This window comes from Protomyctophum parallelum (assembly GCF_964188405.1).
Source record: "Protomyctophum parallelum genome assembly, chromosome: 12".
Classification (NCBI taxonomy): domain Eukaryota; kingdom Metazoa; phylum Chordata; class Actinopteri; order Myctophiformes; family Myctophidae; genus Protomyctophum; species Protomyctophum parallelum.
Window position 1 is genome coordinate 36555118 of NC_139712.1, and position 23157 is coordinate 36578274.

General features: G+C 46.5%; 1 protein-coding gene across 1 annotated transcript in view; it reads left to right on the top strand.

The window, feature by feature from the left end:
- Positions 1-22: 22 nt before the first annotated feature.
- The window catches only part of cubn (cubilin (intrinsic factor-cobalamin receptor)), a 77322-nt gene continuing 54187 nt past the window's right edge, over positions 23-23157 (top strand). The window contains exons 1-20 of the mRNA XM_083778708.1: positions 23-885; positions 2423-2552; positions 3396-3491; positions 4327-4365; positions 4639-4740; positions 5286-5389; positions 6822-6945; positions 8541-8709; positions 9146-9277; positions 11492-11587; positions 11763-11887; positions 12355-12547; positions 13745-13863; positions 14182-14416; positions 14652-14833; positions 16552-16714; positions 18032-18222; positions 19174-19330; positions 21454-21629; positions 22630-22795. Coding sequence (XP_083634834.1) covers positions 761-885; positions 2423-2552; positions 3396-3491; positions 4327-4365; positions 4639-4740; positions 5286-5389; positions 6822-6945; positions 8541-8709; positions 9146-9277; positions 11492-11587; positions 11763-11887; positions 12355-12547; positions 13745-13863; positions 14182-14416; positions 14652-14833; positions 16552-16714; positions 18032-18222; positions 19174-19330; positions 21454-21629; positions 22630-22795 — 2824 coding nt within the window. The 5' untranslated portion in view covers positions 23-760. The remainder of the gene's footprint in view (positions 886-2422; positions 2553-3395; positions 3492-4326; positions 4366-4638; positions 4741-5285; positions 5390-6821; positions 6946-8540; positions 8710-9145; positions 9278-11491; positions 11588-11762; positions 11888-12354; positions 12548-13744; positions 13864-14181; positions 14417-14651; positions 14834-16551; positions 16715-18031; positions 18223-19173; positions 19331-21453; positions 21630-22629; positions 22796-23157) is intronic.

Here is a 23157-nt window from a genome sequence, read left to right on the forward strand (position 1 = left end):
ACCCATATGTTAAATAAGGCTGGAATTCTCCTTTAACCACATTTTTGGAGTGAACATTCAGTTCAAATGGCAGATCTATAAGCTCACAAGGCATTGCAAGTTCAACATGATGCTTTTAGGAGAATAGCTACAGCTTGTGAGCTTATAGATGGAGCTATGCTCAGCGAAAAGTTTTGGTGTCGAGGCAAAACAGGAGGGGGGCCTAACATAGACCTCTGAGGGACTCTGGTCAACAAAATACTGTATATCCTGTACGGTTAATGTCTCCTAGAAACTGAAATTCTTAATTGTGATTGCATGTTTTATTGCAATCACATTCACTCTAATTTTCGTCTTTAGACATTCCTCACATACCCCCCCCCCCCAACACACACACGCATGCACACACACACGCACACTTTGGTTACTCATCTCCTCAAATCATGTGATGGATCCTGTTTAAATCGGCCAATAAAGCGATGTTAACGGCCATGGAATTACATCCGTCCAACACAAACACGTCGACTTTGCTGTCTTTAAGGTGAGCTTTATGGTGGGTACGTACGTGTGCAGGGCAGGTCAGGGAAGGGGGGGTGGGGGGTGCAAAGGTCCCTGTTTTGGGGCATTAGTGGCGTCCGGTCAGGCCAGAGCTCCTCAGTACAGTGTCTTTGGTCGGTCCTGAGAGCAGCATCTCTGTCAGTGTCTCCTGCTTCTGCTTTGGCAATGTAAACGTATGTTTTCTCATGCCAATAAAGCCCTTTGAATTGAATTGACTACCAACATGGCCGGGACAACGCGGCTTTCTAGGCCGCTCTTCGTCGTCCTTCTCTTCCTCCTGGTTGGACTTCAGGGGAAGACGGGACAGAGGACTGGTCAGCGCAGCAAGAGGGACATCCACGATGACCAGTGAGTTGGATCACGACCTGAACTTTGAACATTCAGTGGATTTTGTTTTATCTGTGTGTTCTGAAGCCTTTTGAGCTGCAATGAAAACAGGCAGAATCCTTATCTGCTGGCAAATTCTGCTGCACAAATCTGCTGGCACATTCTTATGCCATTATGGGATTTGTGGACTCTTACCTCACAGTCCACAGGCAAATCAGAGCACTTGTTTGAGCCAGAAAACCCCAGACCACAGAAAATCTACTGAATGTTAAAAGTTCAGGTGTTTTGGGTGCAATTCACGGAAAGCTGAAAGCTGGTGGTTCTCAAACCTTTTTCATGTCTAGGATGCCCAAATGATGATGTATTTGGCAGTGGAACGGTTACCCCCTCTGGAAAGGTCTCGTGCCAGTGACCCCCTTACAAGATTTCGGCTGTTAAAATGTTTCCAAAAAAGATTCAAAAGACATTTTGCGATTTTTGTTTTGTAGCAAATAACCGATATACAAGCTATTCTTAAATAGCCAATATACTGTATCCGGTTTAAAGCAGTAAAAAATATACTTTGATGCTATATTAACACATTTAGCTGGGGACCCCTGCCCCTGACGGACTGTTGGGGCTACCCGAGCCACACTTTGCAAACCACTGACGCAGAGGACACTGACGGGGATAACACTATTGATTAGGATCTAAAGTGAAGGGGCTGTTACATGAATGGTACATATCTGCTTTGGAGGGGGGAAATAATAAAAAATTGGATACTTGTGTTCTGTTCTGAAATCGACATTAAAGTGTCATGTGTTACTTTTAAGCCCAAAGGGCCAGGTCGGAATGTTATGATAATGTCTCAATACATGTTTGCTATTGCTTCCAAGTTTCATAATGTCCTGATTCCTGACATACTGTACTGTGCAGTGTGCAGACTGGAGACGCAAATCTTTCATCCTTGGGATGGGATGTGTTCATAGGAACAATGTAGTATGAGTAGTTGCATTTTCTACTACACTTGTCATTTCAAGGACTCTCAGTTTGATATAATTGAGCATATCATCATATGTTTTTCATGTCTGAGGACATGAGGACTGTATGTGGCCACGGACCCCCATTAGACAAGATCGGGGCCTTCATTGGACCCACTTTGAGAACCAGTGCCGCAAGGGACCATTTCGGTTCATGACTATAAATCATTGGGGACCCCTTGGAAATGCCCCCCAAGGACCCCTGGGGGTCCCAGTGCATTACAGTGCATTTGTTTTCAATTTAGGCATGTAGCCGACGCTCTCATCCAGGGCGACATACAATAAGCAAGTTAATCACATAGATTGCAGAGAGACGGTGTAGTAGTGACTCAAAAAACTAGGATCCCAGATAAGCCATGGCAAACCTAGCATCAGTCAAACAATACTATTGAAATAATAATCTGTACATAATGTATAGAAACCATAGGATACCAGGTGAACAAGATATGAACATGTACATTAAAACTATAGGACACCCGGTATGAACCTAGCATCTTTGACCCCCCCCCCCCAACCCCCCCACACACACACCTTTACAGACCTACTATGGTATCAGACAACGGTAACCTGGTGTTCTCCACCGGAGCCAATAAGGAGATCCGCTTCCAACCTGCAGCGACTGGGAGCGTCAAAGTGGCGGGAGAGGACCTCACGCAGCTCATGAATCAGGTGAGATGCACCTCAAACACACACACATGTGCTCATGCATTCTGACCTGAGATCAGATTCTAAAAATGTCTTCTACATCCTGACAGTTTTTTGAAAAAGCTATGTTTCTATGTCAGCCGTTCTTCGATTTAAAAAAAAATAGCTACCTACAACAAAATACCTACAAGCTCGTAGTGCGCCACTCGGTGGCACGCTATGAGCTTGTAGATCTGCTATTTTTCAATAGCTAAAGCATAACATAATGCTAACACCAAAAGGGGTTCCCGACCAGAATGGATTAAGTTACTGTATTCACAAAACAAAGCAAACTTGTTAGTTATGGAACATCTTTGACATATTGCTCAATTCATTCTGAACGTTGGTTCAATGATGATGTTTGTCTGGAAGGTTGTCAAGACCTTCCCCTGTAAACGGCATAAGTGTAATTTATGTTATGATCTACAGGGTTGAGTGTGTATACTAGTGCCCTCCTCACATGAGACATGAATGATTAACCGTTCCGGAGAGCAGACACAGCATTTTGGTCTCAGCCAAAGATCAACATGCAGTTGATCCACATGACAACGTCTTTAATTAGTTTCATGAAAAAAGAAAGACCCTTGGATTTAGCATATTATGCATGTCAAAATAGTCTCATAGTCTTTGGCTAGACTATAATGTTGAAAATATGTGTTGAACACACTGCTGTGTTAGTGTTCTTCCACATTAGTGCGCTAGCAGAATTGGTACAAATTGGACAAAGGTGAACTACATTTGTCAGGGTAGCGTTACTGTGGATGCATTACTGTGTATATCAACTAAGTGCAACTTATTATTTATGTTTTGTTGTTTGCGTGATTTCAGATCAAGACCAACAAGGCTGACATCGATAACATAAAGACTCACGGAGGTGTCGTACCTCCTGAGGTCACCAACAAGCTGAACCAGCTGGACACCAGGGTAAGATACATGTTGAAATACACAACTCAACTAAACCAGCTGTACACCAGGGTAAGATACATGTTGAAATACACAACTCAACTAAACCAGCTGAAATATGAAACTAAATCAGCCTAAACCCAAACTAAACCCAGGGGCCATTTGGTTGCCCTACGCAATATGTTTGTGCTGATTTGGCATCATCTTTAGGCAAGTTTGGTATATTTTGATCAAGATTTCAAGATTTATTTTAAATGAATGCAGGTACAATGGCTTGTATTTCAGCACGTTAACATTCCCGGATGAGAAAAGCTGTAGTTTCTATTAGCTTGGAATCACCATTGATGATGTCATTGGTAGGTACGTTTCTGAACTGCCCGCCAATGAGATCCAGAGTGAGTTGATCTTGTAGTTGTAACGAGCATTGGTGAGGACCAATTATATGAGGATGAGGGTGAAAATGGTTGAAGAGTGCTCCTTTCATGAAAACAGGACGTATTGTCTTTTTCTCCCATGAATGAGTTCTGTCTTGTGGACTCAAAACCTATCCTAGAGAGTTCTGTGTAAACCTTTAGTGGCAAGGTTTACACAGAACTCTCTAGGATAGGTTTAGCCCATGTAAAAACAACAATTACGCTGAATAGTTTTAGCTTGAATTAGTTGCATTGGCTGTCATTGTCCTTTTCATGTATCCTGTTCATGTGAATGTGGTCATCCTGCCTTGTCTTTTCTCCTCTTCTCTCTCTCTCCTCGTGTACTACAAAATGATGAAGCTCGCATGGGAATATTATGACGTGACAATTGATTCCTGTAGTCAGTTGCTCTGAAACTATACTTTCATCTCCTTATTTTTCAGACGGCAACACTGGAAACAAAAGTGGCCACACTTGAAACGGTAAAAAGTTTACCATCAGGTCTTGTTAAAATAATTACTCATTGTTACATAATTATTCATGATGATTCAAAGAATACTTTTTCTTTGGGGGGGGGGGATTAATAATGATAATGTCAAGCACAGTATGCGTGGAATTGATATAGACTATTGCGTCTTCCTCTCCTCTCCTCTCCTCTCCTCTCCTCTCCTCTCCTCTCCTCTCCTCTCCTCTCCTCTCCTCTCCTCTCCTCTCCTCTCCTCTCCTCTCCTCTCCTCTCCTCTCGTGTCTTGCAGACAGTGCAGAGGCAGTCATGTAGCAGCAACCCCTGTCAGAATGGAGCGACCTGTATCAACCTGTTGAACGGCTACTACTGCATTTGTCTCAGCAACTGGGCTGTGAGTATCCCACCATGGGCCACCACCACAGAGCCAGGGCTGATACTTTTCTGGGCCACGAGAACATGTGTAACAATGAACCTTAACCTTATTCTCTGTAAAACAAAAGAAAGGATACAAGAACCGCCACACCGAGCGGCCGGCATGACGTTGGTGGAAAAATGCGTGGGCGAGATGGATTATGGGCGACTGTACCTGATACCCTACTGACTGTGTTTCAGAGCATGTCTCTCTTTTGTGTCCAGATAGCTCAGTCGGTAGAGCTCTCGCCTTTGCATCACATGGTCATAGGTTCGATCCCGCCCACCGCCAACTCGCCGTATGAGTAGAACGGCTCTATAGCCCATTGTAACGGGGACAGACTCCATCTCCCAGGGGTCTATAGCACATTGTGTGTGTGTGTGTGTGTGTGTGTGTGTGTGTGTGTGTGTGTGTGTGTGTGTGTGTGTGTGTGTGTGTGTGTGTGTGTGTGTGTGTGTGTGTGTGTGTGTGTGTGTGTGTGTGTGTGTGTGTGTGTGCGTGTGTGCGCGTGTGTTCGTCCACAGGGTTCAACCTGTGTCACAGATGTCAATGAGTGTCAGACGTTTGCAGGCTCGTCTCAGGGCTGTCAGAACGGAGCCACATGTGTCAACACCGCCGGCTCCTTCACGTAAGTGCAAAGACACCCTCCCATCTTGGCCTGGGGGCCGATTCTATACAAATGCCTTCTAAATCAGTTCTGTGATCTTGGTGAAATTGAAAATGAGATCCACTTTCTTTTTGTATTGCTCTAAATATGACGACTTAAGAGAAGTATTTGTTATGTTATGTTGTTTGGTATGTCTTGGTATGTCTCTGTGGGGATTTCCTTGAGTTAGGTGATTATGAAAAAATGGAGATATGTTTTGTTAAAGTAGTTTTGGTTGTGGCTGAGTTCATAATGTCAAGCTTGGGAGAGAAGACAGAACACTCTGTATAACTCTGAGCTGCAATTTAATGTATAAGTATAATGTAAACATGCTGTAAATGAAATGTGAAATGGTGTCTTATAAACCTATGAGGGTCGGGCACTTTGTGTGCAGGACACGACATGACGCTTCTTGTCAAACATCCGGTTGAGTGAACGCTGGCGCGACTAGCTGCCACTGCTCTCCGGTTGTTTTTAACGTTTTAATGATTTTCTGCATAGCTTGCAGCAGATCACATATCTGTGGCGAACGGGATACTGGTGGTCTCTACTCTGGGCTTACTGTCAAAACGATCCGTTTGTCAGGATGGCGTTCTAGACCGTTCAAGCTTAGCTTAGTTCTACTCACCTGAGTTACCTGGCCACTGCTACTGCTGTTCGGTGAACGTACATCTGCCCGTGCATCATGAGGATCTACAAACTCGCTGTGAGCTCTGTGCTCCTGTGGACTATCCTGTCCATATTAATATATCCAGCGTCATCTCTGATCCAATACATGAGTACGGAGCTCCTCCAGCTTCCATTCCCCCGCCTGTACTGCACAGGCATCCCTGTGCATCCGTCCCCCATTTCCTCTGGTGTCCCCCAGGGCTCTGTTCTTGGCCCCATCCTATTCATCATCTACCTCCTCCCCCTTGGACAGATTTTCCATAAACATAACGGAAATATCCATTTCCACTGCTAGGCGGACGACACCCAGCTCTACGTCTCCTCCTCCGCATTGACTATAAGATCCTTCTCCATACTTATCTGTCTGACCTTCACGTTCACGTCGACATTCCCACCCGGTCTCTTAGGTCTGCCTCCTCCGTCAAACTGAAAGTCCTCCCAGCCTCAAAACCCACCTGTTTAGGCAGGCCTATTAATTATGTGTTTTCTGCTGCAAGCTATACTGTACTTTATTATCTGCTTTTGCTGTCAACTGTTTTTAACTTGGTGTACGGCGACCTTGAGTGCCCTGAAAGGCACCTTATGAATAAAATGTATTATTATTATTATTAATTAATAAATAATCAATCAATCAAAAGTAGTCAAAATGAACACTTTCAAGATTTCTTTTTTTTTTCAACAATAGCAGATAACAGCCTCTCTCTTTCTCTCTCTCTCTCTCTCTCTCTCTCTCTCTCTCTCTCAGTTGTACATGTTCTCCAGAGTGGTCTGGCTCTCTGTGTACAGTCCGTTATGATGACTGTAGGACTGGAGCAAACCTGTGTGTTCATGGCATGTGTATCGATGCAGACAGAGTGGTGGTGGGACAGGTATGACGCCTCACATGATCCTAGTAGTATATCGTCGATGTGTTAAAGTTCTCCGTCTCCACGAATGATTTCAGTCATTTGGATTCCATAGAAGCCAGCAGCGTGTCTTCTGTAAAAGCATGCTGTGCACCGAAAATAGCAGATCTACAAGTTCACAACACGCTGTGGTGCGACGTGTTGTGAGCTTGTAGATCTGCTGTTTTCGGTCATTAATTATTTTAAGATGAAGGAGTATTTGAAGTGATCAAACTAGAAATAGAATACAAGTTTAGAAGCATCTTCCAGAAACATGAATTTTCTCAGAAATGTCATGATTTCTTCAGCTGATCGTCCTAAAACATCATCATTACATTTTCAGTGCTGATATTTTGTTTTGCTTTATTCCATGTATCCTGCACAAAACATCCATTCAACACATCATTCAACCTTAACTTTATAATAGAAATCCTTCCTTTTTTAAGTCTGATGTAACTATATTTTTGATAAAGTTAAGGCAGAAAAAACATTTGTTTGTTTGTTCCTTATAGTGACCTTTGACTTAAATTTGTTCTTGTGCATAAGGCTTTACGGATTCACAGACTAACCAGCCCCTTGAGGCCACCTTATTTCAAGTCACTCTGACACTATAGTCAGGTGAAACGTGGGGATCAAGTGACCATTCTCACTTGCACAGTTTTGACTTATACACTGTAGGTTCTTAAGTTTGACACACAAATTTATCACAGAAGGGAAATGTTGTTTTGCCATGCTTATCGTAGCAACCGAAATGTCTTTACAGTCGAGTTGACATTGCCGCTGTTTCAAAGGACATTTCTCTGAAGCCACAGGTCCACAGCTGAGAGCACTGACCTTAATACTTTTTGATGGTGATATGGTTTTATGTGCCTCAGAATGATCTATGTATCATTAATTCATGAATCCACACTTGTGAAGCTGGTGAAGCCCATGGCCATTTTAACCACATCATATTCTATTCCGGTTTGCAATTTTAGTGAAAGTAGCAGACCTGTGAAAACTGTGCTTGATTAAGGAACAGTGCAACAGACCGGGAGATATCCCACTTCTAATATATTAGATGTGCCAAGACCAATGACATAATTTCATACATCAAATAAGCTCTATTAACATCATTACAGAAAGAGATTTCATTTAAAGATGGCGGGAGAGTGACCAATCCACTCCCCTTGGTTGTTATTCAGAAAGAGAATATGGAATGCAGAAAGCTGGAAGCTGAGAGGAAACTAGACAAGTGTGCTACTCAAAAGCTAATCTGTTCATGGCAGAAATGGTCGTAAATTATCCAAGGAATCAAACTACCTTTTACAGACAGACGGACAGACGGACTCACATGAGTGAGTAATCCTCCGCCTTCGGCCGTTCCGACCTCCTGGCGGCCGTCAGGGATAAAAAGAAGAGATATTTTAGGACAGTGTTGGAGATACAGACAGTAAGAAAGCTGAGAGAGCGACGGGTATAGGAGAAATAGACAATAGGAAAGCCGAGAGTGAGTCTAGTGAGTCTGCTTTTGCAGACTGTGCTTGTCTTTCCATAATGTGATAAATGAGACTGCACGTTCTCTCTCTCTAAATCTCCAGCCCAAGTTCACGTGTGTGTGTGAGGACGGCTGGGAGGCCACTGGCAGCAACCCAGCCTGTCTGGCAGATGTCAACGAGTGTAACCTGCCCACCAAGCCCTGTCCCACCAACCCCCTGGTACCCTGCTACAACACCCAGCCAGGGTTCTTCTGTGGCTCCTGCCCTGCAGGTATGATAAGACATAATACTCACGCATGTACCTGGGTTATTGTAGTTTTTCTCTTTTAAAAGCAGGGTTTCTAGATTCGTTTTTATTTTGTGAGGAGCTTTAAGGGCTCTATTTTCGTTTTTTTTTTTTACTTTTTAAAAATATAAGTGCAGTCACAGTGTAAGGGTTCATATACATCATTAATAAGCAACGTATTCCAGTCCATTCATGAATGTCCATCATTGTTATCATCTGTGTCGTCCTGTTGATTTCTATATTCAGTCCATTTCTTCCATTTTGCAGTGAATAACTCCTCTTGTAGTCTCACTGTATGAGTTAGTTTCTCCATTACAAAGATCTCCTCCACAATGCTCAGCCACTGCTCACTAGCTGCCAATAATACTTTGACCAGGTAGTCCCACAATAATAATGTCCGTCTCCTCTCCCCCTCATGCAGGCTGGCAAGGCAACGGCTACAGCTGTCAGGACATGGACGAATGTTCCAGCGGTAACGGCGGCTGCTCCACCGCTCCCATGGTGCAGTGCCTGAACACCATGGGTTCCTTCCACTGCGGGCAGTGCCCTCCGGGTAATGTCTCCTGCAAAGGAAACCTATACCGGGGAGCCGGGCCACTGTGGCATACCATTGTCCTAATAAATAAACCAGTGGCTCTCAAAACACTTTCATTTCGTTTGTTCGTTTGAGCAGATTTTGTGCCAGGGACCGCCATAAAGGGCTGTTCACACCACTATAACACATTTATATGGATGGTTCTGTCTGTCTGTCTGTCTGTCTGTCTGTCTGTCTGTCTGTCTGTCTGTCTGTCTGTCTGTCTGTCTGTCTGTCTGTCTGTCTGTCTGTCTGTCTGCCTGCCTGCCTGCCTGCCTGCCTGCCTGCCTGCCTGCCTGCCTGCCTGCCTGCCTGCCTGCCTGCCTGCCTGCCTGCCTGCCTGCCTGCCTGCCTGCCTGCCTGCCTGCCTGCCTGCCTGCCTGCCTGCCTGCCTGCCTGCCTGCCTGCCTGCCTGCCTGCCTGCCTGCCTGCCTGCCTGCCTGCCTGCCTGCCTGCCTGCCTGCCTGCCTGCCTGCCTGCCTGCCTGCCTGCCTGCCTGCCTGCCTGCCTGCCTGCCTGCCTGCCTGCCTGCCTGCCTGCCTGCCTGCCTGCCTGCCTGCCTGCCTGCCTGCCTGCCTGCCTGCCTGCCTGCCTGCCTGCCTGCCTGCCTGCCTGCCTGCCTGCCTGCCTGCCTGCCTGCCTGCCTGCCTGCCTGCCTGCCTGCCTGCCTGCCTGCCTGCCTGCCTGCCTGCCTGCCTGCCTGCCTGCCTGCCTGCCTGCCTGCCTGCCTGCCTGCCTGCCTGCCTGCCTGCCTGCCTGCCTGCCTGCCTGCCTGCCTGCCTGCCTGCCTGCCTGCCTGCCTGCCTGCCTGCCTGCCTGCCTGCCTGCCTGCCTGCCTGCCTGCCTGCCTGCCTGCCTGCCTGCCTGCCTGCCTGCCTGCCTGCCTGCCTGCCTGCCTGCCTGCCTGCCTGCCTGCCTGCCTGCCTGCCTGCCTGCCTGCCTGCCTGCCTGCCTGCCTGCCTGCCTGCCTGCCTGCCTGCCTGCCTGCCTGCCTGCCTGCCTGCCTGCCTGCCTGCCTGCCTGCCTGCCTGCCTGCCTGCCTGCCTGCCTGCCTGCCTGCCTGCCTGCCTGCCTGCCTGCCTGCCTGCCTGCCTGCCTGCCTGCCTGCCTGCCTGCCTGCCTGCCTGCCTGCCTGCCTGCCTGCCTGCCTGCCTGCCTGCCTGCCTGCCTGCCTGCCTGCCTGCCTGCCTGCCTGCCTGCCTGCCTGCCTGCCTGCCTGCCTGCCTGCCTGCCTGCCTGCCTGCCTGCCTGCCTGCCTGCCTGCCTGCCTGCCTGCCTGCCTGCCTGCCTGCCTGCCTGCCTGCCTGCCTGCCTGCCTGCCTGCCTGCCTGCCTGCCTGCCTGCCTGCCTGCCTGCCTGCCTGCCTGCCTGCCTGCCTGCCTGCCTGCCTGCCTGCCTGCCTGCCTGCCTGCCTGCCTGCCTGCCTGCCTGCCTGCCTGCCTGCCTGCCTGCCTGCCTGCCTGCCTGCCTGCCTGCCTGCCTGCCTGCCTGCCTGCCTGCCTGCCTGCCTGCCTGCCTGCCTGCCTGCCTGCCTGCCTGCCTGCCTGCCTGCCTGCCTGCCTGCCTGCCTGCCTGCCTGCCTGCCTGCCTGCCTGCCTGCCTGCCTGCCTGCCTGCCTGCCTGCCTGCCTGCCTGCCTGCCTGCCTGCCTGCCTGCCTGCCTGCCTGCCTGCCTGCCTGCCTGCCTGCCTGCCTGCCTGCCTGCCTGCCTGCCTGCCTGCCTGCCTGCCTGCCTGCCTGCCTGCCTGCCTGCCTGCCTGCCTGCCTGCCTGCCTGCCTGCCTGCCTGCCTGCCTGCCTGCCTGCCTGCCTGCCTGCCTGCCTGCCTGCCTGCCTGCCTGCCTGCCTGCCTGCCTGCCTGCCTGCCTGCCTGCCTGCCTGCCTGCCTGCCTGCCTGCCTGCCTGCCTGCCTGCCTGCCTGCCTGCCTGCCTGCCTGCCTGCCTGCCTGCCTGCCTGCCTGCCTGCCTGCCTGCCTGCCTGCCTGCCTGCCTGCCTGCCTGCCTGCCTGCCTGCCTGCCTGCCTGCCTGCCTGCCTGCCTGCCTGCCTGCCTGCCTGCCTGCCTGCCTGCCTGCCTGCCACTCACTCACTCACTCACTCACTCACTCACTCACTCACTCACTCACTCACTCACTCACTCACTCACTCACTCACTCACTCACTCACTCAGTCTTTGTCAATATGTTTTGTCTCCAGGCTATGAAGGTGATGGCAGATTGTGCACGCAAGCCAACATCTGTGCCACCAACAATGGAGGCTGCTACCCACTAGCTACCTGCACGGCTAACCCAGGTACACGCACGCACACAAGCTGGGATACATAGATACGGTACTTGCAAATGTAGGCCTGGATGTATTAGTATTTTAGACAATGATGTTGTTGAATCATCTGCCTACCCTGCATGGTTCCCAGTGGTTTTACCTGAGCCAGTGCTTTATATTTCATTCTCATTCCTTGTGCTTACAGGTTCCACCCTCCCAGTGTGCACCTGTCCACCAGGCTACATAGGAAATGGATACGGTCCCAGTGGCTGCACCCAGACCAGCAACATCTGCCAGACCAACAACCCTTGTGTTAACGGACAATGTGTGGTGAGGACCTCCTCCAATCTCACATTACTGCAGTGTAGTCTCGCGTTGGCAGACTGTTGCCTCTCGCAATTGCTGAATCCTTCCCTCATACAGCAATGGAAGCTCTATCATGAGTAAAATATAAAGCGGAAGTGGAGCCTCCTCCCCACTTCCGTTTCGTCTTTACAGTTGCGCAAATGTATCCCAATATAAATATACCTTGCTGCTTAGCAGAAAAAATAAATACAATAAAAATATATTTTAAAATATATTTTTGTGAATGTCAGCATCCATACTCGGATTTCCGGAGGTGTAGTTCCAGACTATATACAGAAGTATTCGAAGATTGTGGAATAGTTGTCTGGCGACGCGAGACTACACTTCATGTGACGGGAAGAACAAAAAAATGATGAAGAATTTTAACATAATATAAAACAAAATAATACATAGTCATGATCTCATCTCCTCATTGCATCCCATTCCCGCAGGCCACCACCGCATCCCCCGGCTACATGTGTAACTGCAACCCGGGCTGGCAGGGCACCAACTGTGACCAGAACGTGAACGAGTGTGCCAGCAACCCCTGTCAGAATGGAGGAACCTGCGCCGACGGCCTCAACGGCTTCACCTGCACCTGCACCGAGCTGTGGACCGGACCTCTCTGCCAGACCGCACAGCAAGGTAGGAAGATATGGGGACAGAGGGACCAGAGACGTGGGGCCCTGTCTACCCCTCATCCCTAAACTTATTAGCCATATTTTACTAGCCTCTCCAGCCTGCTTCGCTGCGTTCAGTGAATTGTTTTGTCACTCTGCTACTCAGTCTGTAGTCTCTTATCTCCAAGGGCCATGAAAACGCTGTGGCTCAGGAGGTAGACCATGTCGTCCAATGATCCCTGGGTCGGTGGTTTGAATCCCGGCTCCTCCTGTCCACATGTCAAAGTGTCCTTGGGCAAGACACTGAACCCTACATTGCCTCCAATGAGTCCGTCGGTGTGAGCTTGCCAGTTGCCACCATTGGTGTGCGAATGTGGGAAGTGAGGACGCTGGCGTCAACTGTTCGCCACTTCACCTCCCAATGTATGAATTGTAAAGCGCTTTGAGCACTTGGAAAAGCGCTATAAAAATGCAATTCATTATTATTATTATTATTAAATGGGAGAAATCGACCCGTGGCTTCTGATTGGTCTGTGGTGCAGGTTGGGAAAAAACCCACAGGTTTGACGTCGTATCTATCAATGCGCACTGCGCAGCCACTGCTGTTGCCATGCAACGTATGTATCATTCAACTAAACTCACCCCACACAGCCGTCAGTGTTTTTTGTACTACTGAATCTGACAGTGGACAGTGAATCAAGTGAGTGTTTACTTTTTACAGCAGATGGTGACAAATCATGACAATAAACACATTTTTGGGCCGAACAAATAATTAGAGAGAAATAAAAGGTTGTACCCTGCCCTTTTTTTTCTTCTATCTAATTATTTGTTCGGCCCCAACATTTGTCTGATGATTTGTCATGATCCGAGTTGGCTTTATCCAAGGCTTTAAAGGTCTTTAACTCTATCTCTACCGCTAGCTGTTAGCATAAACCCCAGTTCCAGGTGCCAGCATACGTGTTTACTTTAAAAGACGGTGTCCTATATATCCAACATCGCAACGGTCATTTTGAAGAACTTATAGGCATCAAAACGGGACTCCATAAACCGATGGATGATCTTTCTTTTATACGCTGTGGAGGGAGTTTTTCTGTCCTCAACTAAGGTTTGAGTACCGCATATTGTATCATTGTGTGAATATTGTGTTATAACTGTGTGTGTGCGTGTGTGTGTGTGTGTGTGTGTGCGTGCGTGTGCATGCGTGCGTGTGTGCGTGCTTCAGAGTGTGGCGGCTACCTGACAGGTCCTGCTGGTACCTTCAGCTATCCCAACACCCCCGGTCATGATGATTATGACCACCAGGTCAGCTGTGCTTGGGTGATCCGCGTGGAGGCTAACAGGGTAAGTGTGTGTGTGGTACATAGAAGTTGATCTATTGAAGAATCTGACAAAGTACATAATTTTTGTTTTTGTTTTGATTGTATTGCTGTATTGTTGTACTGTTCTTTCTGCTTTGGCAATGTAAACGTATGTTTTCTCATGCCAATAAAGCCCTTTGAATTGAATTGAATTGAATTGTGTGTGTGTGTGTGTGTGTGTGTGTGTGTGTGTGTGTGCGTGACATACATTTTAGAGAAATAAGACTTAGGAAATAGTAATAATACAAAAAAAAATTATCCTCATCATCACCATCATCATCTCTCCTCTCCTCACATGCAGATCGTGCGCATCACCTTTCCGTTCTTCCACTTGGAGAGCAGCGTCAACTGCGCCTTCGACTTCCTGCAGATCCATGATGGCGACAGTGCGTCCGCCTTCCAGCTGGGCAAGTACTGTGGCACCAACAACCCCCTGGAGCTCTTCAGCTCCCACAACTCATTGTACTTCTGGTTCCGGTCGGACAGCTCCATCAGCGCCGGCGGCTTCACCGTCAGTTGGACGTCTCAACTCCCTGGTAGGTCTACAGTGTGTGTGTGCGTGTGTGTGCGACTGTTCGTGTGTGTGCGTGTGCGAGTGTCTGTGTCTGTGCACCTGCGTGAGTGTGTGCGTGTGTCGGACAGTTTGAAAACAGATATGGTACCATTGAAAGATTTTGTAGAATTTTGAAAGATTTTGAAAAAGTGTCTATCAAACCTTTGCACTGTGAGCTCATGTAAAATCTAAATTATCTTTTTTTTTGCATCGTCCAGTGTGTGGAGGCGAGCTGACGGAGACGTACGGGAACATCTACTCCCCCGGTTACCCCGGCAACTACCCGCCCAGCCGGGACTGCTATTGGACGGTGATCACGCCCCCCGGCCTCCTCATCACCTTCGCCTTCGGCACCCTGAGTCTGGAGACCCACCCCGACTGCACCTTCGACTTCCTGGAGGTCAGCCAATTAGAAGCGTGTTGTTTTTGGCAGCAGATTTTGATTTGAGTTTTTTGTCATAGTTTTTTGAATAGTTTTACTTTTGTTTTAGTCACATTTTAGTCACCTGGAATGTTTTAGTCTAGTTTTAGTTGACTAAATCTACAGTTTATTTAATCAACTAAAATGTATTTTGGCTGGCCTTGATGCCGTCGTAATGACTGATTTCACAATTGCTGAAAATTGATGTTCTACAAGCTCACAACGCGTGGCAGCGTGACGCGTTGTGAGCTTGTAGATCTGCTATTTTCAGCATGCAACCAAGTGTAAAATGACTTGTCTTTTATTTATACTGGATCTCCTGTCCACAAGTCCCTTCCTAACTAGTTTGTATTTGTTGACGAAATTGTCAAAAAAAGAAATCTTAGTTTTAGTCATCATAGCTTAGTTTTCATTTAGTTTCCATTTAGTTTTCGACAGCGAAAAAAGGTAGTCGACGAACATTTTTCGTTTTTGTATTAGTCGACAAAATCAACACTGATGCACATCCCATACTTAACACAGTAAAGACATGCATTACAAATGTAACCAAAAGGCTCAGTTTGAACTTAGCTGAGTCCTCAGCCCCCACCTGCCAGGCAAGTGAGAATAGTGAGATTGTCGGTGAAGAGGTTGACCACCGAAAACTACAACATGACATCATGCCGTGGTGGTCACTGCACACACAACACATCTCTCTGAATTTACTAACCACTGTTTCGGTGGTCATCTCTTCACCTAAATCTGGACTACCGGTATGATGAATAGGGCTTCAGTAGGCTACAACATCAGTGATGAGGGAAATTAAATGCCAGAGGTTGGACAGAATTTGATTATTTTGTTTCTCAACTGATTCTGACAGGACATTAGCATTAGTTTTGAATGAAAAACACTCCTTGGGCTTAAAACGTCGGTAACACATGCTATGCATCCCATGTTTATAACGCATTATGAACACAAGACATTATAATCTTCTCATAACCATGTATAATTATATTTATTTATTAAGCGCCCATAAATAATCATAATGCTTTATAGCCTTAAGATAAATTTAATGTTTGTTTTGTGGACTAAAGCAAACATTAGCACCCGTTGCTTAAACAAACATTATGTTGTAAGATGATAAGAGCGCTCCTCACTTAATGCGGGTGTGATTTTTTTTTTTTTTTTTTTTTCATATTTTGACGGAAGTAACTGTCTGTCATAATTTCACCCCCTCCTTATCTAGACTATTTATTGGACAGTATTAGGATGTTGATATTCATTTTGAATTCATCCTTGGGGCCCCAAATCACACCTTAGAATGCACGAATGTCTATTTCAAACGCAAAGTGGGTTTTTTTCTGGGGAGGGGGGGGGGGGTCATATTTTGATATTGGATATTGGCTGCCGGCGGATTACGGTCTGGAGAGGCTCAATTGTACGCCCATTTCCTAGTGTTTTTTGACTGGGGGGGGGGTCATATTTTGACAGCAGAAACTGCCTGTCATAATTTCACCCCCCTCCCTATCTAAGTATTGGACAGTATTAAGATAGATGTTGATATTGATTTTGTATTCATCTTTAGGGCCCAAAATCATACCCTAGAACACCTGTGAAGGAAGTGGCCTAGATGTAGGAAGAGTTATTCTGTGTGCATTATAGCCCGTTGGCTATACCCTAAATTGAAGAAGCCTGAAGTGCCTATCATGTATTTGTAGATCCGTGACGGACTCCTCCCTGAAGACCCCGTTCTGGGGAAGTACTGCAGCACCGCATCCCCTGCCCCTCTGCGGACCACCGGCCCTGCCGCCTGGATACACTTCCACTCTGACTTCAGCGTCAGCGACCGAGGATTCCACATCACCTACACCACCTCTCCATGTAAGACATAGCAGATTCCACATCACCTACACCACCTCTCCATGTAAGACATAGCAGATTCCACATCACCTACACCACCTCTCCATGTAAGACATAGCAGAATCCACATCACCTACACCACCTCTCCATGTAAGACATAGCAGAATCCACATCACCTGTCCTACACCACCTCTCCATGTAAGACATAGCAGATTCCACATCACCTACACCACCTCTCCATGTAAGACATAGCAGAATCCACATCACCTACACCACCTCTCCATGTAAGACATAGCAGAATCCACATCACCTACACCACCTCTCCATGTAAGACATAGCAGAATCCACATCACCTACACCACCTCTCCATGTAAGACATAGCAGAATCCACATCACCTACACCACCTCTCCATGTAAGACATAGCAGATTCCACATCACCTACACCACCTCTCCATGTAAGACATAGCAGATTCCACATCACCTACACCACCTCTCCATGTAAGACATAGCAGAATCCACATCACCTGTCCTACACCACCTCTCCATGTAAGACATAGCAGAATCCACATCACCTACACCACCTCTCCATGTAAGACATAGCAGAATTCACATCACCTACACCACCTCTCCATGTAAGACATAGCAGATTCCACATCACCTACACCACCTCTCCATGTAAGACATAGCCGATTCCACATCACCTACACCACCTCTCCATGTAAGACATAGCAGATTCCACATCACCTACACCACCTCTCCATGTAAGACATAGCAGAATTCACATCACCTACACCACCTCTCCATGTAAGACATAGCCGATTCCACATCACCTACACCACCTCTCCATGTAAGACATAGCAGATTCCACATCACCTACACCACCTCTCCATGTAAGACATAGCAGAATCCACATCACCTACACCACCTCTCCATGTAAGACATAGCAGATTCCACATCAGCTGTCCTACACCACCTCTCCATGTAAGACATAGCAGAATTCACATCACCTACACCACCTCTCCATGTAAGACATAGCCGATTCCACATCACCTACACCACCTCTCCATGTAAGACATAGCAGATTCCACATCACCTACACCACCTCTCCATGTAAGACATAGCAGATTCCACATCAGCTGTCCTACACCACCTCTCCATGTAAGACATAGAAGTGCTAAGAAAGAAAGAAAAGAAAAGTATAAATGGTGGCATGTGCTTGTGTCTAAATAGTTAGTACATTGGAATAGTAACCATTTTGAACATTACAAGGAACGGCCTTTCCACCTGTCACAGCGACATGCATATAATCCATATCATGTTCTGCCTGTACGTGTCAGCTGACCCTGGCTGCGGAGGCACCTACACGGACAGCGAGGGCATCATCATCTCTCCCAACTGGCCCAACGACTACGCCCACAACCGCCAGTGCATCTACCTGGTCCGCCTGCCGCCGGGCGAGGTGGTGTCCCTCAACTTCACACACATGGCCCTGGAGACGCACGGCAGCTGCGTCTTTGACTACGTGGAGGTACGAACACGTGCCAAGGCCCGCCGCGCGCATTGTGCTGAGCTCCCGACACTGCACTGCAATGCAATTTATTGCACTTCAGTGATTCTCAACCTGTGGACTGTGAGGATACTGTAAATGGGCCCCCAAATAGTTGGCAAAACACTAAAGATTTGAATGATAATATAATAGCATTAACCCTGCAAGCCCCAGTGTAGCTTTTGGGCTACGTTTATATTTTAATTATTATTATTTTCAAAATCTCTGTACTCTTTTTACAATTTTTATTCCTTTAACCCTGGAAAAAGTAAAATGCTTGTAATATATATTTCTGCGTTCATTACAATGTCTAGAACATCTACATTTATTATTGTGAAAGATATCCCCCAAATGTAAATTATTAATTTATTATTTTAAGTATTATTATAAATGTGCATAATATTGCATAAAAGTTTTTTATTTTTATTTTACATAATTTCCTCTGCAAAGTCCTAGTAGTACAAGTAGAAATATATCCGGGTCTTGCAGGGTTAATATATATTAAAAAAAAAGACTAATACGTAAAGAAAAAGTAGTTTATATTGTGTTAGTGCCACTGATCCAAGCCAGAAATTTGATCGATTGACCATTAAAATAAACATGCCCTCAAAATGTATCTGACCACTCAACATGGCAGCCTTTCGGCTGCTGTGTTAAGTGGTCAGTACTGTACTTCACTGCAATATGCTGTACTGCACTGCATTATGCTGTACTGCACTGCACTGCACTGCACTGTACTGTACTGTACTGTACTGTACTGTACTGTACTGTACTGTACTGTACTGTACTGTACTGTACTGTGCTGTGCTGTACTGTACTGTACTGTACTGTACTGTACTGTACTGTACTGTACTGTACTGTACTGTACTAATAGTTGTTTTGTCAATGTGTACCACCTGCACCACCTCCTGTACTCCTGCTTCGGTGGTGTAGGTGCGTGACGGCAGCAGAGAGACTGACCCTCTGATTGGTCGGTACTGTGGCACCACCTTGCCCGCCCCCATCCTGACCACGTCCAACGCCCTGTGGATCCGCTTCAGGTCCGACGGCTCCGTCAGCCGCGCCGGCTTCAGGGCCATGTACACCGTTGGTGAGATACGCACGCACACATGCACGCAGTCACTCACACAGTATATCAGAATGGTATCCATGTTGAGGACGTGTGCTTTGCTTCCTTCAGGCCACGTTGCCAGAATGGTATCCATGTTGAGGACGTGTGCTTTGCTTCCTTTCAGGCCACGTTGCCATCATCTGCTTATTATATTAAGCAACCTTTGACTTGTTTTTTCCTGTAAAGTCACTTGCAAATACATTATTGGTAGTTGCTGGTTGATGTTTAGTTTTTTTCTTGATTCTAAAGTGTACAGTAGTTGCTTATTTGGGCTTGCTTCCACATTTCTTCACATCAAGAAATTAAGATTAATATGTAATTGTCCACAGATATCCATCTGAACATATTTTGTGCCTTTTTTATTAAAATGTTAACTGGCAACACAGCAAGAGTAAGAGGAACGTATGCACACAAACGCAAAGACTTATGGGCCATATGAAAAAGGTAAATAGACCTGAGACCTGAGGCCTACTATACCAGGCCTCAGGCCTGGTATAGTGGAGGGCATCTGAGCATTTGCGGCAATACAAGTCTTACACTAAATGCGTTCGGGAAACCCAGCCATTGACTCTGTGCTTGTCATATGAAATGTGCGGTATAAATGTCATCTGACATGTTGTTGGAGTGGGCACCTTTATTCTAGTAGTGTAAGCTAGACAGGCTACTGCCTGGGAAGGTCTCCTAAGATGGGGAGGAGGTGGAGCTAGATGTTTTAACCCAACCACTGCACCACATTATTGTGGTGATGTGATAAAGGTCTTCTGTGATTGTATACTAGATTAAGTCCTTAGCACAGTAAGAGGAATTTCCAGAGCTGTAGGCAAAAGGAAAAGACGTGAAATGTACTGTATTGAGTCTTTATTGACTATTAACCTGCTAACATGGCAATGAGTTGTGCATGCAGATCTGCTATTTTTGCTTCTTCTTATTTCCTTTTTTTTCCATTAATAAGCAACATATTATTTGCAACAGATTATTTGCAGTGAAGGTAGTTGCACATTTAGATTGCTACTCGTAGAAGATTTCTTGAGTACCGCTGTGTTTATGGGTTGTTGAGCCCATCTGGAACAAAGACGAATGCTGGGCTGAGGTTCTTAATATTATGAGAGAGAGAGAGAGAGAGCGAGAGAGCGAGAGAGAGAGAGAGAGAGAGAGAGAGAGAGGGAGAGGGAGAGACCTTATTCCATTCCCTGTGACCTTCATCATATTATCCTGCAGCTAGACCGCTTAATGCAGTTAGAATGAATGGATTCTCCTCATCATACTGACCTCTGGTCTCTCTCACTGTGCGTGCGTGCGTGCGTGAGTGCGTGATCCCCACCATCTTGTGTATAAGAAAATTGGCTGAGTTTGCTGTCTGTCTGTCTGTCTGTCTGTCTGTCTGTCAAACGTTAAACTGTACAGTATGTTGTTAGGGCTGTGTCTGATCCTCAATTGGTGTTTCTAAACCAGCCATGATAAATTGGCTACTGCTGCTGTGCTCTGAGCTAATGGGTGATATGGCTTTGACCTGTTCAGTGGGGTCAGTATACAATTTGTTAGGTTTTCATGCAGCTGTTGGTTGTCGGACTCCATTAGCGCCCACCCAGTGTCCTCTCTCAATTCATCCAGGATCTGCTTTTAATGTTTATACCCTGTTTGCGTCGATTCTGATTAAGTAAAGAGCTGAAACCATTCATTTAAGCCTTTTAGTCAGACCGGCGACAGCCCAAGGGACAGTTTATGGAAATACAGCTATAGCTTCAAAGTGTCATAATGGAACCATGCATATTGTGCTCACATTAAAGGGCCACTTCACCCCTTTTGCAACCAGATATTATTGTAAGGATGTTAAGGATGCACACTTTTTATGTGGGAAGCCTGCAGCTCACATGTGCATTAGATTTAACGATTGGTGGTTGGTGGGGTATACATTTTAACAATGCATATCTTGGAGGGGGGGACGGGTCCCTGGCACAAACTGTCTAGGCCTTTTATAGATGGTGGTCCCCTGCCAAATTCATATTAACCTTGAGGGTCCTTGACATGAAGAGGTTTGTGAAGCACTGGGCAGTGGTCTGAGTCTGACAACTCCTCTGTCCGTCGATATCCCTCTTCCTCAGGCTGTGGAGGAACCTTCTCAGGCACGGGTCAGATCCGCACCCCCTACCACCCCGACGCCTACCCGCACAACAAGCAGTGTGAGTGGGTCATCAACCAGCCCGCAGGCTATGTGGTCACGCTCAGCTTCCTTACCTTTGACGTGGAGGGAGGCACCTGTCGCTATGACTTTGTGGAGGTAAGAGGAATGGGTGGTGGTGAACGAAATGCCTCGTTTCATTTTGATGAAACTCCAATGTTATTCTACATAGAGAAAAACGTCTGCGAACCCCTTGGAACCAGCAGGGGACGTCAGGACCTTGGCGCTCTATTGCACGGGTTCTACACACCAGTGTTGTTTTCATCGAAAAATGTTCGTCGACTACCTTTTTCCACTGACTAAATGGAAACTACGTGAAAACTAAGCTATGACGACTAAAACTAAGACTAAATATACTGACGATTCGTCAGTATATTTAGGAAGGGACTAGTGGACAAGATATCCAGTATAAGTAATTTTTCACTTGGTTGCATGCTGAAAATGTAAAAACAGTCATTACGACGCCATCAAGGCCCACCAAAACACATTTAAGTCGACTAAATCACCTGTAGATTTAGTCGACTAAAATCTTATGATATTTACCAGACTGACACTAAAACATTCCAGGTGACTAAAATGTGACTAAAACTAAGTGGAAACCATTTAAAGGGATTGTGACATTAAAAAAAAGGTTTTGGAATTGTTCTTGTTTTTTTTAGGTTTTCTAATCTCAATTGCAACCAAAAAACATGAACTTTTAACATTCAGTAGATTTTCTGTGATCTGGGGTTTTCTGGCTCAAACAGGTGCTCTGATTTGCCGGCAGTAAGTGACATCACTTACTGCAAATCCCATATATGTCAATGGGATTTGCCAGCAGATGTCACTGTTTCACTGTGTTGCCTGTTTTCATTGTAGCTCAAAAGGCCCAAAAAACCCCAAAGAAAACTTCAGACCACAGAAAATCCACTGAATGTTCAAAGTTCAGGTTTTTTGGGTGTAATTGAGGTCATAAAACCTAAAAGAAAAAAGAAAAAGAAAAATAAATGAAAATGAATGTCATAAAACCTTTAAGTGACAAAATTTGCTGCCAAAAACAACACTGCTACACACACCACCACGCATACGGCTGTGGTGTTTGCTTTCCGTTCCTCTCCAGGTGAGAGACGGCGCGTCGTCCAGCTCTCCTCTGCTGGGGACGTTCTGCGGCATCCAGACGCCTCCCATGCTGCAGTCCACCCAGCGCTCCTTGTACATCCGCTTCAACTCCGACTCCTCCGTCAGCAACCACGGCTTCACCGCCTCCTACGCGTCTGCCATTGAGGGTAGGCCCTGTTTAGACTGCAGTCACATCAAGTCAAATCACATTTCTTTCAGGTTTCTGCCTTTAGTTTTTCTTCTTTTTTGTCGTGGCGCTAGAGCGAGTCCATCCGCAATTGTGCACAATGATCCCACCATTTCCAAAGTGTCGTGCCTGTTTGTCTGTGTCTTACATTATACAACAATACAACAATGTGCAAACACAGCAGCAAGATTTTGAACTCTTGCGACAAAAGAAGGCTAGCCAATGGAATACAACCACCCTGATAGGACTACTATCTGTACCAAGTAGACCGCTAGACTTACTGCACATGTGAACAGAGATACTGCCTTTAAACACATCTTAAATCTGAGGTTTTTTTACTGT